Source organism: Lactuca saligna, chromosome 1 (genome assembly GCF_052625555.1).
Source record: "Lactuca saligna cultivar CGN05327 chromosome 1, ASM5262555v1, whole genome shotgun sequence".
NCBI classification, from domain to species: Eukaryota; Viridiplantae; Streptophyta; class Magnoliopsida; order Asterales; family Asteraceae; genus Lactuca; species Lactuca saligna.
In genome coordinates this window covers 57,110,190-57,136,320 of record NC_136417.1, presented here as the reverse complement: position 1 = coordinate 57,136,320, position 26,131 = coordinate 57,110,190, and the positions used below count along the sequence as shown (strand labels likewise).

Here is a 26,131-nt window from a genome sequence, read left to right as displayed (position 1 = left end):
GCCAATTATTGTTTCTTACCCGATTGACTGCAGACCATTACAAAAGAAGAGTCGGGGTGTGAAATTAAGAAAGGGATATAAGGAATCAAACCATTTGTGGTGTTTTGTTGTAATTGGTAGTGAGTGAGTTTGGGAAGAACACATCGAAGAAGGGGATTGAAGGGGGAAAGAGACGATGGTTGAAAGTAATTAGTGTTTGTGGCGTCTGGATCAATCTCGCTTTGTGGTGGTGAACTGATGGGAGGAGCACATCGTGTCCAAAAGAGCAAAGTCCATAGCAGATGAAAAGAACACATAGGCAGACATTGACCAACGAGGTGACTAAAATGTGATTAATAAGCACATCTAACGACATATATTAATATATATTACCAATTTGTTAACGTTTAACGTTAAATACAAATAAAAAGAGGAAATAGAAACAGTAAAATAAAGGGGCGTAAAAAGTTTTGGGGCCAAAATCATATTACCCAAAGCCAATGGGAGGTAAATTGCCAAACTTTGCAATTTCTGTGGCCAAAATAAGATCCGGTAAAACTATATTATTTTTAAGGTTTTCTGAATTAATATGTATATATTAATAGTCCTTGGAACAACATTTTATGCAAAACAGATACTTAACAAAGTTAATGACATTTAGATTTTATATGATTATTTGATACTTATGCTTTGACATAAAGGCATAAGAGAATTAATTTATATAGATTCCATATATTGTTTTTGTTGAGGACATGATTGTTGATACAATATTACGCTCGTAAATCCATTTTTTTTCTTTAAAGAATATAAATAACGAAAATTATCTTTCATTTTGACAAATTGAATAATTTTGAGGGATAATGTCACTGTAGCACATGAAACTTTTTAAATTTGGCTAATTTGGCCATTAAAGTTGTTTTTGGTACATTAGACCATTAAACTCGTATATGACCTATTAGTTTAGTCATTTTCCCTACTTTTAGATGGTTTCCCGGTTGACATTTTATATATGTCAATTAATATATATTTTTTGGCTAATCCGATGCCACGCCAATAAATGATATACGAAGCTTAAAGCCTTTCATCTTCAGCTATCGAACTTCACTCGTCTTCATTATTCATTTGTAAAGAAACTGATTTAGGGTTTGTGAAGCATTTCTGTGATCGAGCTGAAGAACCAAAGAAGTCGCAAAAATTGCACAATCGGAACCTAAGGCAGTGTTTGAGATGGTGGAACTCAACTATCAAGGGGTATTTAATCGAAATCCTTTCTCTTACATTGGTGGTGTGAAAACCATGTTCATTGATGTCGACTTTTCTTCTATGACTTATTCTGAGTTTGTGACCTTCTGCGAACATTTCATGCATGAAGAGTGTAAAAAGTTTTACTACTGTGAACCAGACAATTTCCTGATGGAAGGGCTTAGTCCCATTTTAGATGATGTGGAATATGTTGCTTTTATTTTTGATGCTTATGGAATAGATGGTGTAATTTCGGTTTATGTGGATTATGTTGGGGTTGGTGTTGATGGTGGTTTGATGATGAAGACAATAATGATGATGAACATGAGTCTTGTAATGATGGTGAAAATGAAGATAACATAGATGAACTTAGGAATGTTGCCTTTGATTTTAATAAGGATGTAGTTCATATGAATAGGACATCAAATAATCCTTTCTTGAGTAAGTTATGTGTTGATGAGGAGGAGGATAACAACATTGTAGATGATGATAATAGGAGAGAAGTTAAACCTAACATCCAAATTCGTTCCATATTTAATGAGTTATTACAATGGAAAAAACAAAAACCAGTTATAGGAATGAGATTTAAGGGTCCAGGGCAAGTAAAATCAATGTTGTGCAACTATGCTGTAGCTAATGGATATCAATTGTGTTTTGAAAAAAATGATAGGAAAATACTTTTAGTAAGGTGTAGCAAGGGTGCTTGCACATTTAGATTATGGGCTTCTTGGATGAGTGATGAAGAGAGTTTCCAAATCAAGTCACTAAAAGCTGATCATAATTGTGCTAGGAACTTCAAGTTTGAATCATTGGTGACATATGCATGGATTGGGAGTCACTGTACCAAAGAGATTGTACAAAGTCAGAAAATGAGTGTAAGGAAGCTTAGGGTAAAGGTAATGACCAAGTTTGATATCCAAGTTAGTATGGGCCAATGTAGGAGAGCAAAAAAGTATGCACTGAATCTTGTTGAAGGTAGCCTTGTTGAACATTATGGTAAGCTATGGTCATATGGGCATGAGATTTTAAGGACAAATCCCGGGTCAACTGTGAACTAGATGTGGAGGATGGTCCAGATGGAAAGAAATATTTTAGCAAGTTCTATGTTTGTTTTCAAGGAGTTAAATAAGGTTAGATTGAAGGGTGTAGAAGGATAATAGGTCTTGATGGATGTTTTCTTAAAGGTGTTTGAAAGGGGGAATTGTTTTGTGCTATTAGGAGGGATGCAAATGACAAGATATATCCTATCTCTTGCGCAGTGGTTAGTGTAGAGAACAAGCATAATTGGAAGTGGTTTTTAGAGCTTATCATTGATGATCTAAACTTGAATTTAGGCAATGGCTTAAGTTTAATGTCAGACCAACATAAGATTAGTATTTTACATAGTAATTCATTTATATTTATTTTATACTATCTGATTTAAACCTTTTTATTAATACAAGGTTTGATACAGGCTATTAAAGAGTTGCTTCTATATGTAGAGCACATGCAGTATGCTAGATATATTTTCCAGAATTTGCAGAAGAGATTCAGTGGTACCATATATCATACCTTGTTTTGGAGAGCATCTAAAGCCACAACTAAGCATGCTTTTAAAGTTGTGATGAAGGAAATTAAGACATTGAACCCAGATGCCCATTAATATCTCATGGAGAAAGATCCAAAACATGGTCAAGGGCTTTCTTTCAAGCTGGAAGGTGTTGTGATGCAGTTGAAAATGGATTCTCTGAAAGTTTTAATGTTGTAATAGTAGATGCCAGGAAGAAGCCTATAATAACCATGTTAGAGGAGTTAAGATTATACATGATGGACAGAATGTACAACATGAAAGTAAAGGGACAACAATAGGGAAATTATATTTATCCATAGATAAGGGATAGGGTGAATTTGCTTAAAATTTCAGAGGCATTATCAGGTACTACCTAGTGGATTAAACCATTTTGAGGTAAGGGGAACAACAAATGCATATGATGTGGACTTAGAAAGGAAAACATGTTCAAGTAGGTTGTGGCAATTGAATGGATATGGAAATGCTCATTCTGTAGCTAGCATATCCTATCTTAATAGGAATGTAGAAGCCTATGTAGACAACATGTTTAGAACCACCACATTTAGGAAGGCATACAATTACAGAATTGCACCCATGAATGACAGTGACATGTGGCCAAAGACAAATTATACTCCACCATTGCCTCATATTAGTAGAAGGATGCATGGTAGGCCAACTACTAAGAGAAATAAATCCACTACAGAGAATACAAGAAATACACAAGGTTTCTAAGTCTGGCAAGAAAATTAGATGTAGTATATGCAAGGAGATAGGTCACAACATGGCCATATCTCCACAGAGAAGGCCCCAAAAGTTAAATGTGAAGAAACAGAAAAAACAAAAAGTTTGTGTGAAGTAAAATGCAGGACAGGTAATACCATTTAAAATTTAAATTTATTTATATATGATTTGCCACTAACATAATTATATCATGCCATATAGGGTAGTACCAGTTAACCACAACAACATGAAGAGGTTGAAATGACTCTAGTTGAGATGGATACTACTCAAAATGATATGCAAGTTACTCCTACTGATGTTGATTCTAGTAGTGCAGGGCATTTTAGTCAGTCTATGCAAGTTACTCCACCTAGAAGCTATGAAGGTGATGAGGGTGTTGTGGGTGAGGAAGCTGAGGAGGGTGGTAATGTTCAAGATGATGAGGTTATTCCTAATGTCCAAGTTGTTGATAATGTTCAAATTTAGGAGGTTGTTCATATTATCCAGGTTCAGCAGGTAAGGGTTAAACCAATTTCAGAGATTTTGAAGATAATAAGGAGAAAAAAGTCAGAGAGAATTTTGAAGCTGAAATTAGGGAAGAGAATTGGTAGTGTTGATGATCCAGGAAATTCTAAAGGGAAAAGCTAATTGATTAGTGCTGATTTTTCCTTTGTGTTATTTGGATTTAAAGTATGTGTGTTACGATGATGGTAATTTGGATTTAAAGTTTGTGTATTAGGATGATGGTAATTTGGATTTAAAGTATGTGTATTTGAATACATGTGATGTGATCATTTATGTATGCATGGTGGCTTTTTAAGTTAACTCATGACATAAAAGGGTATTTTGGTCATTTATGTATGCATGGTGCCTTTTAAGTTATCTCATGACATAAAAGGGTATTTTGGTTATTTATGTGTGTATGGTGCCTTTTTAAGTTCACTCATGACATAAAAGGGTATTTTGGTCATAAATGTATGCATGGTGCTTTTTTAAGTTAACTCATGACATAAAAGGGTATTTTGGTCACTAATGAATGTATGTTGCCTTTTGAAGTAAACTGTTGACATGAAATGATATTTTACTCACTTATGAAAGTATATTGCCTTTTTAAGTAAGCTTATGACATATGGCTTTGAATATTTCTGCATGGAAAAATTTGGAATAATGTGCATGCAAGTGAGTGTGTTATATGGTCTTGGATATGGTTCTATAATGGGTTCAAAGGTCCCATTTTTCCATTATAAAAACACCCACTGACTATTAACTACAAATGGTCCCCATACTCATTGTGTACTTCCACATGGACCACTTTCTAATTTTATCCCAATATAATAACATACACAACAACCAATTTAATTAAATATAATTGTTGGGAGTACAGACCATGCATATGTACCAATAACATCAACATCTGATTATACAAAATGCCCTACAATTGGGACTTTCAATTTTTTTTACATTAATTATCATATGCCCTTTCATTTGGGACTTACCAACTTACAACATTAACACATCAGTGTTGATATCCCTAACATGTAACTAAAAGCAGCTTCAAAACATATAAAATATCCATCATTACCGACTTTCTAGTTTTTCTTTACAAAAAATACAAAAGCTTACAACAACCACCATAACTAAATATAATCACCCCTTAACTTCAAAACACAAAAGACCAAGTAAGCAAACAATAAGGCAACTATCATCATGTACCTGCCTATTTCTTTCTTTGCATCATAAACTTATTTCTCACTCTTTGCCACCTTATACTGCTCCTATGACAACAAGAACTCCACTTTAGCAATCCTTCTCCTCAAATTGTTCATCTCAGACAGATCCTCTTTAGCATCCAATTTCTGATTCAGAGAATATAGAAGGTTTTTATAGTACCCTTCTTCATGTTCTTCGTTTTCCATTCAAAGAAGCTACATTTCTTCAACCTAGTCTGTAAAAAGCCAATGCATCAATAAATGAAAATGATTTGATTTGGATAGTAAATAAAGATTAAGAAAATCAGCTACCTTTAATGTAATAAGGAAATAATCACAAATAATCGTCAAGAAGAAAATTAAATTAGGGTTTTTTTACAAAATACAAATCGACCATGATCGTCTTTACACGAAGAAACACACAGCAAACCCTAAAATACTAAGCTATCAAGATCAGGATTATTGGGACCTACCAAACTGTTTTGACAATTCCAGAAATGCTTCCCATGGTTTTTTATCTTCCAACACGTTCGTTCTTTAGCTGGAACGCCACAATCACAAAGCTTTACCCCTTCTCGTGTCTGAACACGAGTCATTTGTAGTTGATTCCTTGAAGTGGATGAGCTCGAAGACATTGTTCTTGAGGACCGAAAGAGTTGGTGGAAAGGATTTGAATTTTCATAAAAGGGTAAGAAACACTTAAATGAAGGTCCGATTGAGGGTTTCAATTAATAAGGCTTGTTCGACAACTCGACTTCTTCGACACATCAGTATCCCATGTAAGCTTATTGGACACATCAGCGTACCATATAAGCATTGTAACCGTAAACCTTCTAATTTTATAGATAATGGTGTAATTAAAAGGTAAAAATGAAGTTTAGTGGTCTAATCTACCAAAAAAAATCTTTAATGGCCAAATTAGCTAAATGTAATAAGTTTCATGTGCTACAGTGACATTATCCTTAATTTTGAATTAAATAATGAATTGTAAAGATAATAAATTTTATTATATATATATATATATATATATATATACACACACACATACATACAATCACTTCAAATTTTTGTATACATATTTTCATTTAACTCATTGATCGTGTTCATAATATATCATTATGACCAGTAAATAATCTCTATCATAATAGTATATTTTGGAAATTATAAATAAGAGGGTGTTTGCGATTTCACTTTGAAGTTAAAAATAACTTTTGCAACGAAGACTTATTGACTTGTTAAGGTGAGAAAAAAGTTTTCTAAAAAAATGTTTGGATTAGTTTTTTAATGATAAAAATTAATAAGTTAAAAAATATTTGGTTTAAAATTGTCTTTTGTTTGTTTTTTTAATCTTAATAAATTATAAGTCTTTTCAAAAAGTAATAAATTGTTTTTTTTTTTTTTTTTTTTTTTTAACTTTTTCAAGAAATCAATAATTTAATAACTTTTAGTATTAGATGAACACATGAACATCCAAATATTTTTTTAACTTATTGACTTTTTAATAAGTCAATAAGTTAATAAAAAGTTTTTAAATAAACACCAAACACCCAGTGGCGAAGTCAGGATCAAAGTAAATAAGTATCCCAAATTTTTTTCCAGGGTACTTCGGTTTCCCCGGTTCTGTTTCGGTTTTAAACCCAAACCATAATTAAATCTTTAGCTGACCTCAAGTCTTGTTATATAAACATGAAGTTGAAGTATCTTTTGATACTTGAATCGATGTGAGAATCAAAGTAGATATTAAATGAAGTATGAGGATATCAAGTGGGTCGTATTAGCTTCCTATTATAGCAAAAATGCATAAAATAGTCCTTTTTATAGCAAAAATGCATAAAATAGAATCTGTTCTTATTTTACATAGAACTAGTACAGTAATATATTTGGTAATAATAAACTTTAATATGAAATACATTACTACATGTATACATTTAACCCAATAAAGAAAGTAGTTAAAAAAAATTCTCATCAGTAAAATACAAACACATAGTATCCCAAGAATGATTGCAAATGTTTTTGTATTTTAGTTCATCAGCCGGCTATTGATGCTACCATAAAGCTAATTAATTATTTCTAGTTTATATTTACATTAAAATTATTCATTTGAAAAAGCATAACTCCATTGACTATCATCCCTCTAACCATTCATCACTTCTTATAAGTTTCAAACTTTTATGTTTTTTGTTACTTGTTTTTTCGATGCAAAGATAATAAAATATTAAATAGCAACAATACTATGATTTATATCTTGTTGCTAATTCTCATGAGCTCGATCAACTCAAGCCACGAACAAGCATTCTATGACGCTACATCTTGTCGCAAAGATGGCAATGCTCCAGGGACAAGGTACACTTGCACCAACACGACGTTGACCAAGATGTCATGCCAAACTTTCTTGATTTTCCGGTCAAACCGTCAGTTTCCGACCATCTCCACCATAGCCACCTTGTTTGGGTTGCCACCCAACACCTTGCTTGAATTAAACCACATAGATTCGAGTTCAGAATTTCTCCTTATGGATAGAGAAGTACTTGTTCCCGTTAGTTGTTCTTGCTCTAATAACTTTTTTCAAGCAAAAATAAATTATACAGTCATGGAAAACACGACACTTTCAGATACTGCATGTGGGGTCTTTGAAGGTTTGGTGAAAACAGTCACGCTTCTTGAGGAAAATCAAAATCAAGAAGTTTATAAGGTTGGTTTTGTTCTTAACGTGCCTTTAAAATGTGCTTGTCCTAATAATGGCTATAAATATTTGGTCACGTATCCTTTGGTTTCAAGAGATTCTGTAAAGCCGATAAGTACAAAATTTGGTATTTCTAAAGATGACATTTTCGCAGTTAACAATTTAAATAGTGATACGACTGTTTATCCTGAAACAACCATTTTGGTACCATTGCATTCAAAACCTACGATTAACTTTAATGTCCCTAGTTTTCAACCTCCAACACCAGGATTTTACCCGACAAATCCAACAGAAGGAAATGTCAAATCCATGAAACTAAAGAAAGTGTACATTGTTGTTTCGATCATTGGGTCGGGTTTAGTGGTGGCGATACTAATCGTGACATGTTTGTATATAAATGCGTTAAACAAATGCAAACGCGATATTTTTATAATACCATCAACCCTTAGAAGCTCTTTTAACTCGTTTTCAACACCTCCAATTAGCTCACCAAAAAGCCCGGTGACAAGAAGCTCACCGAGTTCATGTTTGTCACCTGATTTGCTAGCGGGAATAAAATATTCTTTGTATAATTTCAAAATCGAGGAAATTAGAAGAGCGACAAGAGATTTTAGTGAAGATTGTATTGTGAGTGAAGATATTTATAGAGGGTCATTCGATGATGTTCAAGTACTAATCAAAGAGATTGAATTCTCCGAAATACGCCATGTCATTGATCTCCATTCGAAAATTAACCATGTCAACATCATGAAGTTGCTTGGTGTATGTTACAATGAGTCTTCATGGTCATATCTTGTTTTGGAGCATCCATCAAACGGGAGTTTAAGGGATTGTTTGATTAACTCCTCGAGTTTGACTTGGACTCGAAGAACTCAAATCGCGTTTGATGTCGCAATGGGGTTGCACTACCTACATTATTGCATAGCTAATCCTTACATGCAAACAGGACTTTGCAGTGAAAGTATATTTGTGACGTCAACATGGAGGGCGAAATTGGCAGTTTTGTCAGGGAACACGAATCCATGCATCATGGGGTCATCAGGTTCAGAGCATGAAAATATTTTGGAATTCGGGATGATTTTGCTTGAGATTTTATCAGGGAAAGTGAACACTGACAAGAAATCGTTACGAGATTCGATCGGGTTTTTGGGAGGAGAGGGTAGTGGAGGAGGTTGTTTTGAGCATTTAAGAGGTTTTATGGACCCTTGCTTGAACGAGGATTACCCTTTGGCTGAGGCATTATGTTTAGGGGTCTTGGCTAAAGCTTGTGTGGAATTTGACCCTTTGCATAGGCCATCTGTGGAGGATATCCTTAAAGTCCTTGCTAGAATGGTATGATGTGGACTTTGGAGGGGTATTTTACACATAACCCCTTTTGGTATATATACATGTTATGTTTACATACGTATATGCATATGTATATGTGTATGAGTGATTGAAGATATCATCATAGTCACGGATATTACTTTGTTTGAAATGCTTGTTTTGTACGGTAAGTTGTGTGTTTACTAAATATTCGGTTTTACTATTATTGATAATATGTATAAAAAGGTCATGTCCTTGTCTAAACTTAAAAGAAATTTTAATAATCCAACATGCCATTATTATATTTCCAAAAATAAAGGTTTTGTTTGTTGTGGTTTTATTTCGTTTTCAATTACAATTTTTTGAGTTTTAATACGTTTGTTTGTATGGTGGAATAACAAACATGCCAAATATTTGGTAAGCCGTTGCATAAAACTAAAATAATGTATACGTCTATATGAATTAGGTATGAAAATAAAATAGAGACATAACTGTGCGGTATGTAAAAAACTTTGGATAGGTTCAAAATAATTTCTGACTTGAATGAAAGGTCCAAAATCAAGAATTTCTTGTGGTTTAGGTCTAAAAATATTTGAAATGGCCGTTTTGCCATTTTAATTTCTTTTTGTATTTTTCATATTTTTTTAATCTTTAATTAATTAAAAAATAATAATTGACCCATGCATCTCTCTCTGCCACCACAATAAACACATACACACTTTTGATTCAGCTTCATGGTGAGCCACCACAATAAACACATACACACTTTTGATTCAGCTTCATGGTGACTTATTCATTTGATCGATAAACTTGATCAAAATACAAATCAATATTTGATAAAACTTGTTGACAAAATAATCGTTATAAATCTTCAAAGTTGCATATCCACGTTTGATAAAGAATCATACAAAAACAAGAGATCTTCAATCTTTCATTTCATTTTGCCACCAAATCAAATTGACATTTTAATTAAAATAAACCACGAGTGAATTGTTCGTTTGAAAGATAAACTTAAACAAACTTCGTGGCGATAACAAATCATCAACATAAAACATCTATACTGTTGATCTTCAATCTCGATTTGTCTCTATTCCTCACACACTTATGAAATCAACAATGTTTGAGTGTGTATATTTGTTTATGTGTTGAAGAAGGAGAAGATTATCTGTCACACCTTCGAACCAGACAACGGAAACGTCTGGGGGCTTGCCCGTGACTTCATCCTTGTAGTATCATCATATAGTATATAAATGAAACATAACATCATCATCATCACACATGTAATAATACAACATACATTGTTTACATCGAGTATTGTGTTTGAATATTACATACCAAAATGATTAAAGTGTGATGAAACAAAATATAGCAAAACATCCGTCAGAATATTCAGCCCAACCTGCTTCAACGGTTTCCTGAGAATACAAATCAATTTAAAAAGGTCAACATAAAAATGTTGGTGAGTTCATAAGCATGTTTGAGAAAATGATTTGTATAGCTTTGTAATCACAAGAAAATCCTGTATTTTATTAAAATAGTTTATTATGTTTGTGTCCGATCTTGTATTAATGCATTCGTGTTTTTGTTTGAAAGAATTCCAAAAGTAAATGAAGAGATTGTAAAGAGAATGCCCCCAGACAACCTGATGTTGCCTGTAAAAGAGAATATCGGTACATCAACCCCCTAGGTCGAGTACCAGTGTGAGTATGTTCTTAAGTAATCCACAGAGAAAAGAGAATGGTTTCCCGTAAATTTCATAACGTTAATTCCTCTAAGTGAGTTGTTATAACCATACTAATTAATGACAATTTCGCCTATCTTGGCGTTGTTAAACGCCGATGGAAAATAGAATAAGGTTTTCGTCACCCTAGATTGGTGGAGTCTAACTGTAGCGAACAACTCAGGTGTGAGGTGTCATCCCCGTATAGATCTATACACAAACCCTCCACTCTCCCTCCAAGAGACTTTGGTTATAACTACAGGCTACGATCGTACACTCAATAGGTGTTAATCGACATATCTCACTAGATCCTTAATCAAATTTACCCGAAGAGAAACATATAAAACTCATTCCAGGCCCATTAAACCATGTAAACGAACCACAAAGGCTCGCTAAACATATAAGTCATTTCCAAGCCCGAAAGGAACGAGATTATATACCATGGACCCAAAATATATGTAAAAGGACAACCGATGCCCATTTCACATGTAAGGTATTTACGAGCCCAAATAGCATGTAAATAGTATCCAAGGCCTGTTGTGGATGTTAATGGGTCAATGAGACCCAATAAACATATAAATAGTATTCATGACCTATCAAACATATAAATGGGCCACTAAGGCCTAATAACATGAGAACATCAAAATTAGCCCGTTTGTTATTATTTTACTAGTAGTGGCTCAATTATTTACTAAAATGGCATAAAAAGCCCACTTTTGTAAAAATTGATATTCTTGGCCCATTAAGCCAAAAATTTACAAGGCCCAAGTTTAGTAAAAATAACATTTTAGGCCATCTTTTGGACAAAACTTTTATTTAAGGCTAGTATTTGTAAAAATAACATTTTTAACTCATCTTTGTCAAAAATATCATTTTTGGCTTGGTTTTTGTGAAAATATACATTTTCGGCCCATTTATAGAAATTTTCATCTTTTGGCCCAAATGTTTTTAATTTTCGCAACTTTAACCCCTTTTTATCAAAAACTTGTATTTATAACACAACTTTCTTGAAAACGACATTTAAAGCCACAAAAGGTCAAAAATTACAGTTTTTGGGCCCAAAACCGTGAGAAGCCCAATAAGGCCCATTTATGAAAATATTTACATTTTTGGTCCATATAAGGTCTCAAATGTCGAGTTTAGCCATTGTTTTAATAAAATTTCCTTTTGAACCCCATACTAGCCATAAGTTACATAATTTGCCCAAACTTTGTTATTTTGTCGATTTTAGCCCTTTCATGAAGTTTTTCTTAGATTTAAGTATCTTAAGAGTGTTTTAATCCTTTTTCTTGTGTGATATGTTGAAATAAGTGTTATGCTATACCAATATCATCATCTTTTAGTAGATGTTTAACTTTATGAAGTTACAATACATAAACACACATGTAACTAAAGAAAACACACAAAACCTTGCATACACACATAAATCTACACAAAACAACTTGTATTCTCCCCTAAAACAAAGTAAAAACCGAAAATAGGGGGTATAAACTCACCTTTGTTTGAAGATTTTGGTTTTTGATGAAGAAATGAAGAGATCTCGGCCCTTAAATGTGTTCTTGAGATGATTTTCAAGCTTTAAGTTGTTTCAAGAACATAGACCATGAAATGTGAAAGACCCCAACTTTCGTATTTTTGAAAGACCCAAACTTTCATAATTCACAATATTATTACTCTAAAACATGCTACTTGCATATTCATAAAAGCAATATTTTACATTGATAAAGGGATTACAAACTACTGGATACAAACCAACTATTACAAAGTGTTATATATTACATAACTACCCAGGATATTGTAATTTATACAAACATAAACTGAAGTACAAAAGTACTATTACAAACTATTCTAAATCTTTCAACAATATGTGATCATACTAGTTCTTATCACATGCAATTATTAAACATTGATAGGTAAGCGGTGACGCTTAGTGAGTTCAATAATAGATACAATATAACGTTATGCCATATATATACTTCAATGTGGCAAAAGCAAAGAGGAACAACAAGACATATGTGAAATCATGTGACAAACGTTCATATCAATCAAAGACTTTATTCAAAGATATACTTTTCAATGCTTGATATACATCAATAAAACTTTGGCCCAAATGGCATAGAAGACATGCAATTTCTGATTAACATCTTGTTAGATCTCAGGCTTATAGTCCTGTCTAACCATTTGTCAATACCATAGAATAGTAGTCATTCTCTTACGGAGACATGCTCTACATGGCCAGAGGTTACGTACCAGTACCAATGTGAATCTAAGTCCTTTCACTGATCACATGGTTAAAGGTATTACATTTGCTATAAACATAGCGAATAAATTAACACGGGAAAATAACTCAGAATAATAACACTGAAAAGCACATAGCACATATAACACATAACATACAATTGTTCCTATATATTGAACTCACCTTAAGTTAACCGGGGGTTAAAATAGTAATTTGGATAGCACTTCGGCTTTAAATATGACTTTCTATGTTGAAAACCGGGAGCTTAATTGAAAATCGGGATCTGCGAAGGTAGGGCTTCAAAACTAAAAAGATAAAATTTCCGGGCTTCTCGGGAGCTTCAGGACGTGTTTTGGGTGCTAAAATTGATATCGGTGCTTCGGGGAAAGTCAAAATAGTGAATATATGAAATTAAGGTGAAAAAGTGTCAAATTTTCAAAGTTACCCCGGAAGGCTCGCAGCCTCCCTTTATATAGGGCCGAGGACTCGGACCTTGTAGCTGAGAAGGGTCCACGTCGCATTTGCGAGGTTCGAACGAAGGGGTGACGAAGCAGGCGCGAAGTCTCGAACGCGAGGAGGCGTGGAGGAGCGAGGTTTGGACACCACGGCGAGGCGCGTTGGAAGTTCGTTGGTCCGTACTTCGGTCAAATCAGTAAGCAACACGCGCCAACTTCAGATTGGGCCACGTCTCGGATGATGCTGCTGCTTCGTGCGAGGTGACGTGGCCGTACACTATTCATGCGAGATTTCTCGGATTTTGAGCCCCGAACTTTTAAAATTCATAACTTTCGCATATGAGCTCCGTTTTTGATGTTCTTTATTTGCACGCGTAGCTAAAATTACGCTCTACAAATTTCGTTTAGACTTCGTTGGCTAATTTTGACTTTATTTTTAATATTATTATTTTTAACAGACCGGGACAGGAAAATCCGTTAAAAATTCATAACTTCTTTATCCGACATCCGTTTTTGTCAGACTTTTTACCGTTGTACTACAAATGACGAGACCTTCGATTCTCGTTTAGGATGTATCGGTCAAATATCGCTCGATCTAAAATTCGAGTTTTTAGTTGTCTACTGCTAAGTTGAAACTTCGAAAAATCATAATTTCCTCATACGAAGTCAGATTTTGGCGTTCTTTTTATCGAATTTCTCGGTTTAACGAATATTACGACTTTCATTTAGATCACTAAGGCTTAAAAGTAGTTTATCAAAAACTCACTTTTTACGTCATTCGGCGTCGTGTCCGTTTTATCGCGGATCTTCGGTTGGTCATAACTTCTTTGTTATAACTCGGATTTCGACGAGGTTTTCGCCTACAAGTTTCTAACGAGATTATTTACAACTTTCAATAATAAAATTTTACTTATTTAAAATTTTATATTTTCGCTAAATTTCACTATTTGGCTTTTAATTGGAATCTCATAAGACTTCCAATACTTTCTGAGTGACTCTAAACATAGTTTTACTTCATTTCTAGTAAAAGCCATCTTGTTAGAACTCAACACTTAATTTCACATAGTATTTCACAATTTTATTCATTACAAAACACGAATTTAAAACGTGTATGTTACTAAATGAGGTGGGTTAAGAAGAGGTTTTTGGTGTAAACTTGAAGTTAAAACTATGGAGTCAAACAAAACTTACCAAAATGACGAGCTTTGATGAAAAGTTCTTTAACACTACACAAGCACACGCACTAACTTGGAGAGGGAAGTGAGATTTTTCTTGAGAGCCCTAAAGATAATTTATTGGGTAAGTTTGAGAGCAAAAGTGATGGTGGGGAGGTAGTGGTTTCGTCCGAGACTAGAAGACGAGAGGGGGAGAGAGAAGATTGGTTATTGCATGAGAGATTAAAGTGTAAGAACTTAGTTATATGGGATGTAATTAACTTGGGAGTCTTCTAGCTAATAATGAGGTGTCTTCTTAAGGATTTTCCATTTTTTTTAATTGGGCCGAGAATGAGACGAGGAAAAAAAAAGGAATGAGATAGTTTGGGTCCTCTCTTGACCTAGTTCGAATTCATGAGGCCCAAAATAAAAAAGTTTCGGCTTATTGGGCCCTTATGAGAGTTCACAACCCAAAGAAGCCTGTGATTATAGTTTACGACCCATTAGGGCTTATGAAGCCATTTATGGCCCATCATGGCCCATTAGAGATAAGACGAATCATTCTTGGTCCACATGTCCCAAAATAATTTAGTTTCATGAACATGGGTCCCAATTAGACCCCATGTAGAATTTCATAGCCCAAAATAGTCAGGTTGAAAATTTACTAGTCCATTAGGCCCAATAAGAGGATCCTAGTCCATAATAACTTGAACCAGGATTTTTAGGGTTTTCGACCCATAGTTGAATATGTGAGATGTATTGTATTAGATTTTGAACTTTACTCAGGGTTTGTATTCAAATAGATGATTTTTATCTTAGCATATAACATGACATTCACTTGAAGTACAAGCCTTGTAATAGTTGATATTTACTTAAAAATAGAATCTCCTAGTTGAAAATGTTAGTTGTGACATTATCTCAAAAAGTTAGTGCACCTTGATTTCATATTCAACACACACATTTACAGTTGAGACTCACAAACAATTGCACCTTGATTCTGGTGTTGAGACTTACAAATAATTGTAGGTTCGACCGTGAAACACTCATAGTTGTTGAATGATCTGATGAGGATGAATGACCAACTACCGACGTCTCAAATGTTGATCAAACCATTACTTAACAACACCACTTCAAACGAGACCATAGTAGTCGCGACTCTAAAAACCCTAGTTCCAGTGGTGGCTATCGTGGCTTTGTCTTCTCCGGTACAATCATCGATTAACAGATCTGTGCTTGATGAAGATGAGCGAGAGAGATGAAAGGATGATGTAGTTAATTTCTTAAAGAGAGTAGGGCTGGGTCGGTGTTGTTGATGGATATGGTATCATTAATAGAGTTTTTTAGACCAAAAGTATGAGAGAGAGAGAGAGAGGTCACCGTTGGGGTTGGGTAGATAGGCACAATGTTTTTATTTTTTTAGTTTTGTTTTAATAAAGTGTTTACAATTATATAAAAAAGAAAATACAAAAAGTAAATGAAAAGGGTAAAATCGTCCTTTCAAGTTTATCAGGGACAAAAATGAATTAAAACTATGTTGTAACATCCGGATTCCCAGGTATATTATTTTATTCATTTATTTTGGAGTTTGTGGAGGGACTCGGCGAGTTGGTGTTTAGACTCGCTGAGTAGGGTCGTGGATTCTCATCCAAGTTCATGACTGGACTCGGCGAGTCCACGCTGTTTAATGAAACCCTAATTCCCGGGTTTGGGACCTATTTAAAGGCCCTTAGGGCCGTCATTTGCGGCTACCAAACCCCAGAGAGAAACCCTAAAAGAGCTAGAGCGTTTGTGAGAGGAAAGGAGCCATTTCTTGATCTTTGTGGTTGATTCTTGCAAGAAGGAGGTGTTTCCAGCTTAGAGGAGACCAAGGAGGTGGTGCATCTGTGGATTTCGAGCAAAAAGACTTCATCTTTGAGGTACTATATCGCCCCTTTATCTGTTTTGTTTAAGGAATCCATAGATATAGAGTTTTCATGTCCTTTAATGGGAGAAATTGTGAGAATATGGCCCCTATTTGCTTTGAGACTTCGGATCTGGACCCATAGTGGTCTAAAGAGCTTATCTCAGCTTGCTTTATGTTGAGCTATGGAGGTGTTGAGCTTAGGATGTTATTTTTGGGGCTAAATCACTAAGTGAAGCCTCCTAGACATCCTATGAGTGTCAAGATTCAAGCTGTTTATCAGGATTGGGAAGGTCAGATTTATGGATCAAGGGAACAGATCTGACCTCAGGAGGTCAATTGAGCGATCAGTCAATGGAGGATGAGTGTTATTTATGTTTCCTGTGGGAAATAGGAGAAACTTGAGATTTCAGTTTTGGGTTTAGGAGTAAACCCTACGAGTTGACATTGATGGCGATTTTCCACTGGAGTATCAGGCAGCATGTCTACCGCAAGGAAATGATCTATCATGAGCAGGTAGTCAGTGGGGACTGAGATAGTTAAGGACCACACTACACCCTAACTGAGTATAGTAGGGCATGTGACAACGGTATCAACAGGTAGTCCAGTCGATTATATCAGCGCGGTGGCCCTTCTGACTGTGATGGGTATTGAGTGTGGTAGTGGAGTCCCTATTCTCGTGATGATTCACGTGTTGGATCGGGGGTTGAAAAGTCGAGGATGCGGAGTATGATGATTTATTGTTTCATTCTAAGAGTTAGTGATAGTACTGGACAATTGGGATGTTCAGTATTGAGATGGTATGAGGTTTCGAATGGCTAGGGGCAGTCGTGATGAGAAGTTCCTGAGGACTTCTTCGGAGATTTAGGGTATTTGAGGTTTCTTGATCTCTACGTGGGGAGATCATTGGGCGTTGTGTGGCACCTTCCAAGCGTAGGTGTGATGTTTCTGGGGGAAACCGTCTGTGGGGTAGAGTGTTGATATGTCAATTGGTGATGGTTTGAACCCTAAGTGGGGGAGAACCGGGTATTCCCTTGAGGGAACCAGAGATTTGTGCAAGAGCGATTAAGGGTTGGATATAGAGACCTGCGGCTCGAATTCATAAGACCAGGGTCATTGGTGATCAAGGAAAGGTACAGAGCAAGATAATGCATGTGGTATGTGTCTGAGAAAGGATGGGTGTCTCCACGACAGGTGGCCAATGGTCAGGAACCTGGTGGTGGTCAGGGTCGTTTCAAGTGGAAAATTCGTGACGATGGTATGGGTAGTTGAAAACTTCTGGGTCGATGTATGGATTGTATATGCCCCGTTTTGGGGAGGATAGAAGATTACCGAGCAGCCAACTCCCGTGCTGGTATGTGTACTCTTGCTTGGAATTTTGAGCAGTAGGGGAAAAGGTTTCGGAGGATCATCAGCGTGTTCTGAGGCATTAGCGTTTCCTTGTATTCCAATTGAGTGTTTGGATACACTAAAGTTGCGCATTGGGTATAATGAAGAATTATTTATGGGGTTCAGAGGAAATGTATTGTTGTATCTGTATGATGATGGGAGTAGGAGATCAGTGGTTGAGGCAGGACATCGTGATGTTCTGAAATGGTGTTCCGTGGTACCCGGGTATAATGTTCTTAATTTGAAGTTATTTAGAATCTTGAGTTTGAGACGACTAGTGGTGTATCATGTATCTACGGTTCCAGTGGGAGCCTTTCGGGTATTGACATCAAGAGGGATTATTTAAGAAAGTGGATCCCCGCAGAGGTAGGTATTTTTGTTATAGTGGTTGCCGCCAGAGTCTGTGATGCATATGTGGGGCAGGTCTGTGTAGCTATCTATGATAGTCTGTGGAGCATGAGTTAGTGGACGTAGTGTGGCGTCGTAATGAAAAGGAGAGTATGGGGTGAAGCTACGAGGAGCCGTAGTATTCACTAGTAAGAGGATATTGTGATGCTACGGGGAGCCGTAGTACTCACAAGTCAGAAAGATGGAGTCGTAGTACTACGGGGAGCCGTAGTACTTACTAGTCAGAGGTTGTCGTGATGTTGCAGGGAGCCATAGTACTCACTAGACGGCAAGAGAGTGTAATGATGGAGTGTTCTCCGATCAGTGTATAATGCAGAAGAGTTTTAGGCTTGAGTAGCCCTAGTATTGTGTTTTTGGAGCCTGGTGGTTGAACCAGGGGTGAGATGGGGGTCTCCGTCTCTGTCGGGAATCATTATATTTTGTTTTGAGTTGTGATTGTCGCAACATGAGGAAGTTGGAAAAGTGGTATTGCACGGGACGCAGGCCGAGTCATGAGAAGAGTATCTTATTGGGTAGCGAGGCTCCAACTTTGGGTCGGACCAAACCCACGAGTTGAGTTTGGCATTGATGGTGCATGGGTAAACGAGATGAAAATTTGGAATTCTGATATGAATTCTTGGATAAGGGTATTGTTGTCGTCCGATGTCTAAAACATGTATAGGTTAGTAATCGGGTACGGGAGATACCACGAGATGCACATGAGATATGTGCAGCAGGCATCAGAGGTCGGGGTTGAGTCGATCTTCGGTTGGATTGTAGTTTTCGTATGAGGTAAAGAGAATTTTGTGACTTGTGTGTCACTAGGCCGAGATAGTTGACACGAAAAGGAAGTTAGTGAGACATTCTCAATCATGTCATGGGTAACCATGGAAGTTCAACTATGGGGTTGAGGTTCTATGAGTTTTCCTATTGCAACAGCCATCATTCGAGCATCAGTATGCCACCCGTTGAGCTATTATATGGGAGGAGGTGTCGGACCCCCAATTGCTGGGGAGAGGAAGGGAAACATGTGATGGGTAGTACAGAGATTGCGTTTCAGACGACCGAGCAGATTCAACAGGTCAGACAGAGGTTGTTGACAACTCAGAGTCTCCAGAAGAGTTATGCGGATAGGCGCTAGTCCGAGCTCGAGTTTCAGGTCGGCGACTTCGTGCTCCTAAGGTCTCTCCTTGGAAACGAGTGATCCGATTCATGAAGAGGGGAAAGTTGGGGCCCCGATATATTGGACCTTTCAGGGTGATCGTGAGAGTAGGCAGGGTAGCCTACTATTTGGAGCTACCTGCAGAGTTGAGTCAGATTCATGACACCTTCCGCGTGTCGCAGTTGAGAAAGTGTATAGCCGACGAGTCGGCAGTGGTACCATTAGAGGATATTCTGGTGGATGCGAGCCTGAACTAAGTTAAGAGACCGGTGGCGATTAGGGATCGGAATATCAAGGTTCTGAGGAACAAGGAAGTGCCTCTGGTGCAGGTCCAGTGGTAGCATCGGAAAGGGACAGAGCTGACTTGGGAGCCAGAGCGCGAGATGCGTGAGCAGCATCCAGAGTTGTTGCAGAGTGAGACTTCAAGGGTGAAGTCTGATTCTAGTGGGGGAGAATTGTAACATCCGGATTCCCAGGTATATTATTTTATTCATTTATTTTGGAGTTTGTGGAGGGACTCGGCGAGTTGGTGCTTAGACTCGCCGAGTAGGGTCGCGGATTCTCATCCGGGTTCATGACTGGACTCGACGAGTCCACGCTGTTTAATGAAACCCTAATTTCCCGGGTTTGAGACCTATTTAAAGGCCCTTAAGGTCGTCATTTGCGGCTACCAAACCCAAAGAGAAACCCTAAAAGAGCTAGAGCGTTTGTGAGAGGAAAGGAGCCATTTCTTGATCTTTGTGGTTGATTCTTGCAAGAAGGAGGTGTTTCCAGCTTAGAGGAGACCAAGGAGGTGGTGCATCTGTGGATTTCGAGCAAAAAGACTTCATCTTTGAGGTACTATATCGCCCCTTTATCTGTTTTGTTGAAGTAATCCATAGATATAGAGTTTTCATATCCTTTAATGGGAGAAATTGTGAGAATATGGCCCCTATTCACTTTGAGACTTCGCATCTGGACCCATCGTGGTCTAAAGAGCTTATCTCAGCTTGCTTTATGTTGAGCTATGGAGGTGTTGAGCTTAGGATGTTATTTTTGGGGCTAAATCACCAAGTGAAGCCTCCTAGACGTCCTATGAGTGTCAAGATTCAAGCTGTTTATCAAGCTTGGGAAGGTCAAATTTATGGATAAAGGGAACAGATCTGACCTCAGGAGGTCAATTGAGCTTGTGCATGGCATGAACTCGCCGAGTCCAAGGGCAGACTGGGTGAGTAGGGTTAAGGTTTCCCGTAAATGACTCAGTGAGTAGACTTGCCGAGTTGGGGGAATAACTTAGTGAGTCAGAAAGGGATTAGAGGACTGGAGTTCAAGGCGGAACTCGCCGAGTTGATCTTGAGACTCGGCGAGTTGAGTTGGGGTGGCCCCGCGATTCATGCCAAGTGTGACTCGTCGAGCAAGGGGAGGGACTCGACGTGCCAAGCGGGACTAGAGAGTTAGTGGACACGTGTAGACTCGCTGAGTCGCCTAAGTGCACTCGATGAGTCGGGTCAAAGTTTGACCATTGACTTTTGTTGACTTTTTAGGGTTTGGTCAACAATGAGGCCTTCGAGCCGAGAGAGGGGTAAAATGGTCTTTTACCCTTCTGAGGATGCCAAGAGAGAGTTGAGTCTAGTGCCGAGAGTTATATTTATGAGAGTATTTACCTTATGTGATCAGGCGGAGGCTAGACCATATTTCTACCGAGTCAGAGATTTACCGAGATATCTGAGGTGAGTCTTCTCACTATACTTTACCTTGAGTGGTAATTAGAGCTATGTGACAGAGTTATTGTATGCTACTTATGTGTTGTGTTGCACTGCATTATTTCTATGTGATTTATGCCGTGTGTATATCAGAGTTAGAACCAGAAGGTTCACAGAGCTCAGACCATAGGGTCCATAGAGTTAAGGCCCAAGGGCCCACAGAGTTATAGCCTCGAGTGGCTAGTATAAGTTACGTGTGGTATTTTGGGGAACTCACTAAGCTTCGTGCTTACAGTGTTTTGTGCTTTGTGTTTCAGGTTTTCTCAGGATCACGGGACGGCACCGGCTCGATTGTACACACCAGAGAAAGAATTATGTTTTAGAGGATCCTGGATTACTATTTATTTGATTATGGAGTTATGTCTTTTTGTAATTTAAACAAAAAGGAGATTTTTATGAAAAGTTTTAAAGAAATAAACTATTTTAAAATGAAAAATTTGTTTTAAAAATTACGGTGTTACATATGTGAAATTCTTGATTTTGAACTTTTCATGCTAGTTATAAATTTTTTGGATCATATCCAAAGTTTTTTACATACTATAAGGACAAATTTTACAGTTTTGTCTAAAATAGCAAACTTAGGAAGAGGAAGAAATTCATATATAAATTAAGATTAAAACAATATTTTAAAATATACACATCAAATTATTATACTAAAATATCTTTAAATTTATTTTTGTTAAAAATAATAATAATCCCAAATGACGCCATGACGATCAAGATTTCAACAAAGATAACTAGGTGATGTGTGTATAATCGCACATGATATAATATGGAAACTAAATTGGATGCGTATGGAAACTAAAAATACCGAATTATTACTGATTTACGTTAACCATAATCTTATTATACATATACAATATCACAACAAATTAATAAAATAATATAGGAACATTGAGCAATAAATTAGATAAAAATTCGCCAATCCGCTTAATATTTTTAATGGTCGTCTGGTCTATAAAGCATCAACAAACGGTTATTCAGTGGTTGAAGAGGCCTCGCATTAGCCCCAGCATCCTGTTACACCATCAAAAAATAAAATAAAAAATAGCACACATAGCATATATTCATATAAAGAGTATAAAATAATTAAACTATGTGACCACTTACATCATGAACAGCCTTGCGGATTAAACGAAGTTGTGCTCGTGAAACCGTTCTTACCTGATATTAAACAATGTATAGTAATTTAATGCCATATGATACCAAATATATTGATCAAAAAACATAATTAAATGATTTAAAACTATATAAAAATTACTTCTTATACCTTTTTAGCAATGGTCCAAACAACATTTTCGGTGCATGGAGGAGTCGTAAGCGAGCCAATGTATCGGTAATATTTTTTGCTTCCAATCTTTATTTTTCGAGGGTCAATTATTCCCACTCTTTTTTCAACCTTTCTCTTAGAACATAATGCTTTAAGATATGGTTCCAACTGATCACATATTTAAAAAACACGAATTTCAAGATTTTATACTGAACAAAAAACTAGATGAAACTTTATATTGGCAAGGAGAATATGTTTATTACGTACCTTTGATAGAAACGAATCAGGATGACCGATCTTATACAAGATTCCAACCACTGCAATTCTTTTATTTCTGCTTTGATGAACTAAGTGTAGCTCTAGATTAAACCTGTATGAAACGTATATATAATTTTTTATTTTTTCCAACTTACTAAATATTATTATTATTATTATTATTGTATTTTGTAAGAGTAAATTAAGTACCTTCGACCATTGATGGTGTGTTCTGTAGGAGTGTGCCAATGAAGCTGGTTAAGTTGATACTTAGTTTTGTTTATATGAATATGTCCTGCTCCTCGGACCCATCTCAACTATTATATTTTCATAGTAAACTATTAATTAAATAATAAAATTATAAAATTACCATCTATATATGATCTAACTATAATAAAAATGTTTCTTTATAATTTTAATAATAATAAAAACGTTAAACACCATGCATATAGTTATACCATCAAATCATGGCCTCTATTAATAAGAGTTGTGTTTGCAGGTTTATAATCTCTATTAATTTTTCCAAGTTTAGAGGTTGTATGAACCCTTTTATGTGTGAGATCAATCGGAGACTGCAACTTTCCTTTTTTACACAATCTCCATTCAGGATGGATCTCTCCCCAATGATCTGGCCCGTTTGGACTATTCATATCGTAAGTGAACTCACTTTCATCATCTACACCACCATCAATTAACATCATGTTTCAAGAACATGGATATTTTAAACTAATTAAACAACCAGAAAAACGATGTAACATTGATATTAAAATTAGCAAGAACTTACCAACTTCTTGAGAGATAGCAAAATGTGCACAAAAGACGATGATAAGAGCAATCAAGATTGAAGAAAATTGCAAGTGTTTGTTATCCATTTCTTTGTTGTTACGTGAAATCTTTTCAGGTTTTTTGATATAAATTTTCATCTTTGCGTATGTATGTATATATAGAGGGAGATTAGTGGGTCAGGTGGGTCAAGAGGAGGGTATGGGTGAAGAAATGGGAGTTTGATGTTGGCAAAAGATCATATTCAATTCTTGAAAAGACTTGGAACTTTTTGTGTTTAATTGTTTTTAAATAAATTTTTTCGTCGGTTTTGGCAGGTGAAATTTGAGTTTGGAGGCACCTATCAAATTAACAATAGGTCAACACCAAGTGTGCAACTCGTACATTTAGATTTTTTAACCAATAAATATAATATATAATCTACTCCTAAATTAGCACTTAAATCCACGATAAAACTTGAACTCTCGACTTCAAGGAGGAAGGGCACCACTTGATACCGCTGAGCTAGAAGCCCTTTGGTACTCGTACATCTATTGATACATGTTTCTCGATGTGAAGCGAACATAATCTTCCTATCTAATAAATGAATATGGTTAATCTCATTTTGCCATGTGTCAAACTATTAAATCAATAACACGCCACGTGTCATTGTTTTGGTTCTCCGATTTGAATTTCATTTTACAACTCATACGCATAAATACTCATAAATTATTATATGATAACAAAATATGTCAAAATATATCAATATTACCCACCACATCTATCCCCTGATTAAGGGATATTTACCTAATTTTGTTACACTTATTATGTTTACATTTTCAAGAAAGTCAAGAAATATTAATGTTAGTAGATTTTGAGATTTTTCAACGTCACGAGAGATATATTAGACCTGCATATGTATTAAAATATTCGTGTTTTATTTTTTTTTGAAGAATTTATAAGTTTTTTAAATACAAAATTTTTTCTTTTGTCGTATGAAAAAAAACTTCATAAGTTCAGAAACATATTTTCCCGTTTATTTATAATGTGTATGCATATCAAATTCCCGAAATTCCTAAAAATTAGCAAAATTTCAAGGAAATTAAAGATATATCAAAATTAATAAACATCATTGACCAAATCAACATAATTTATCATTCAAAAATCTAAAATACGGTAATGATAAATTAATTTTGATATGTATTTAATACCTTCAATATAATCAATGTACAACATCTGTAACGATTTCAATACCTTTTGTTTTACAATGACAATTGACAAGATCCAAGGACAATCCTTATCTAAGGTTGGTTTGTTTTTGAAAGATCCGGTTTTTACACATGGTCAATTATATGTTGCCATATCTAGAGTTCAAAGTAGATAATGATTAAAATTGTTAATTTTATATAATGATGATAAATTTACAAATAAAACTTATAATGTTGTTTATAAATAAGTTTTTAGAAATTTGTAAATTGTTTGTAAAATATTATTTATCATAACATGTTTTATTATTGTTGTTAATAAGACTTTGTTAAATTTTCTTTTATAATTGCTTACTTTTTAATAATATATGTTTATTTTAACAACTTAATTTTCTTAATTTTCTGATTATATAGCTATTTTAATTTTATAACCGTGATTTCCACGTATTATAAACTAGTTTTTACTAAAAGAGTAAATTACTGAAATCGTCCCTGAGGTTTGGTCAAAATTATACGTTTGGTCCCTAACTTTTTTTTTGCACTCGGATTGTCCCTGTGGTTTGATTTTGTTGCGTTTTTCGCCCCTATGGTTTGGTAAAAATTATATGTTTGGTCCCTAACTTTATGTATGTAAGGGACAAAAAATGCAACAAAATCAAACCACAGGGACGAAAAACGCAACAAAATCAAACCACCAGGACGATCCGAGTGTAAAAAAAAAGTTAGAGATCAAACGTGCAATTTTAACCAAACCAAAGGGACGATTTCAATAATTTACTCTTACACCTATCCCACGGATTATAAACTAGTTTTTACTAAAAGAGTAAATTACTGAAATTGTAACATCTCGAAATATCAAGAGTAGAGTTGAAGGGCTAAAAGAGTAAATTAGGAAAGAGTGACTCGGCGAGTCCATGTGTGGACTCGGCGAGTAGAGTCGCGACTTGGTCGCATGTTAAGTGGCCGACTCGGCGAGTCAGTGTCATGGACTCGGCGAGTAGGCGCTGAGTGGAGAAAACCCTAATTCTCGGGGTTAAGCCTTATATAAAGATCATTATGTCTTCCTCCCAGCCTCTTTATCACCCCTTGAGCCCCAGAAAACCCTAAATCACGGAGAAGCACCATTGTTGAGTGGATTGGAGCTTGGAGAAGTAATGGTTGAAGGAATTTTGGGAAGATTGAAGGCTTGGAGCAAGGGGCTTTGCTTGGACTTGAATTGCATTGCAGTTGGGGCATCACTTAGAGGTAATATCTCGTTTTTGACCTGTTGTTATGTTGTTTCTTCATTTTGGGGTTTGTGAGAA

The 26,131-nt window shown here is 35.8% G+C and overlaps 2 protein-coding genes across 2 annotated transcripts; one reads left to right on the top strand and one right to left on the bottom strand.

Annotated features, from left to right (window-relative positions):
* Nucleotides 1–7,459: 7,459 nt before the first annotated feature.
* Nucleotides 7,460–9,220, top strand: LOC145006700 (lysM domain receptor-like kinase 4). The gene has a single exon (XM_078965766.1). It carries the CDS (start codon nt 7,460–7,462, stop codon nt 9,218–9,220), a length of 1,761 nt encoding a protein of 586 aa, XP_078821892.1.
* A 12,912-nt stretch (nt 9,221–22,132) lies between these two features.
* On the bottom strand, nt 22,133–23,830 carry LOC144998425 (alpha carbonic anhydrase 7-like). Its single transcript, XM_078958199.1, has 7 exons — nt 23,645–23,830; nt 23,319–23,536; nt 23,071–23,177; nt 22,873–22,975; nt 22,606–22,773; nt 22,446–22,499; nt 22,133–22,352 (listed from the first exon to the last, which is right to left on the bottom strand). Exons 1-7 carry the CDS (start codon nt 23,781–23,783, stop codon nt 22,275–22,277), a joined length of 867 nt encoding a protein of 288 aa, XP_078814325.1. The 5' UTR covers nt 23,784–23,830; the 3' UTR covers nt 22,133–22,274.
* Nucleotides 23,831–26,131: the final 2,301 nt, after the last annotated feature.

Excerpts from the sequence above, each read along its gene's own strand:
- LOC145006700 (XM_078965766.1), top strand. The coding sequence starts at position 7,460 with ATGAGCTCGATCAACTCAAGCCACGAACAAGCATTCTATGACGCTACA.
- LOC144998425 (XM_078958199.1), bottom strand. The coding sequence starts at position 23,783 with ATGAAAATTTATATCAAAAAACCTGAAAAGATTTCACGTAACAACAAA. Across the intron at positions 23,537-23,644 it reads TGCTATCTCTCAAGAAGTTG|ATGATGAAAGTGAGTTCACT; the intron begins GTAAGTTCTTGC and ends ATGGTGGTGTAG. Across the intron at positions 22,976-23,070 it reads CACACCATCAATGGTCGAAG|GTTTAATCTAGAGCTACACT; the intron begins GTACTTAATTTA and ends CGTTTCATACAG.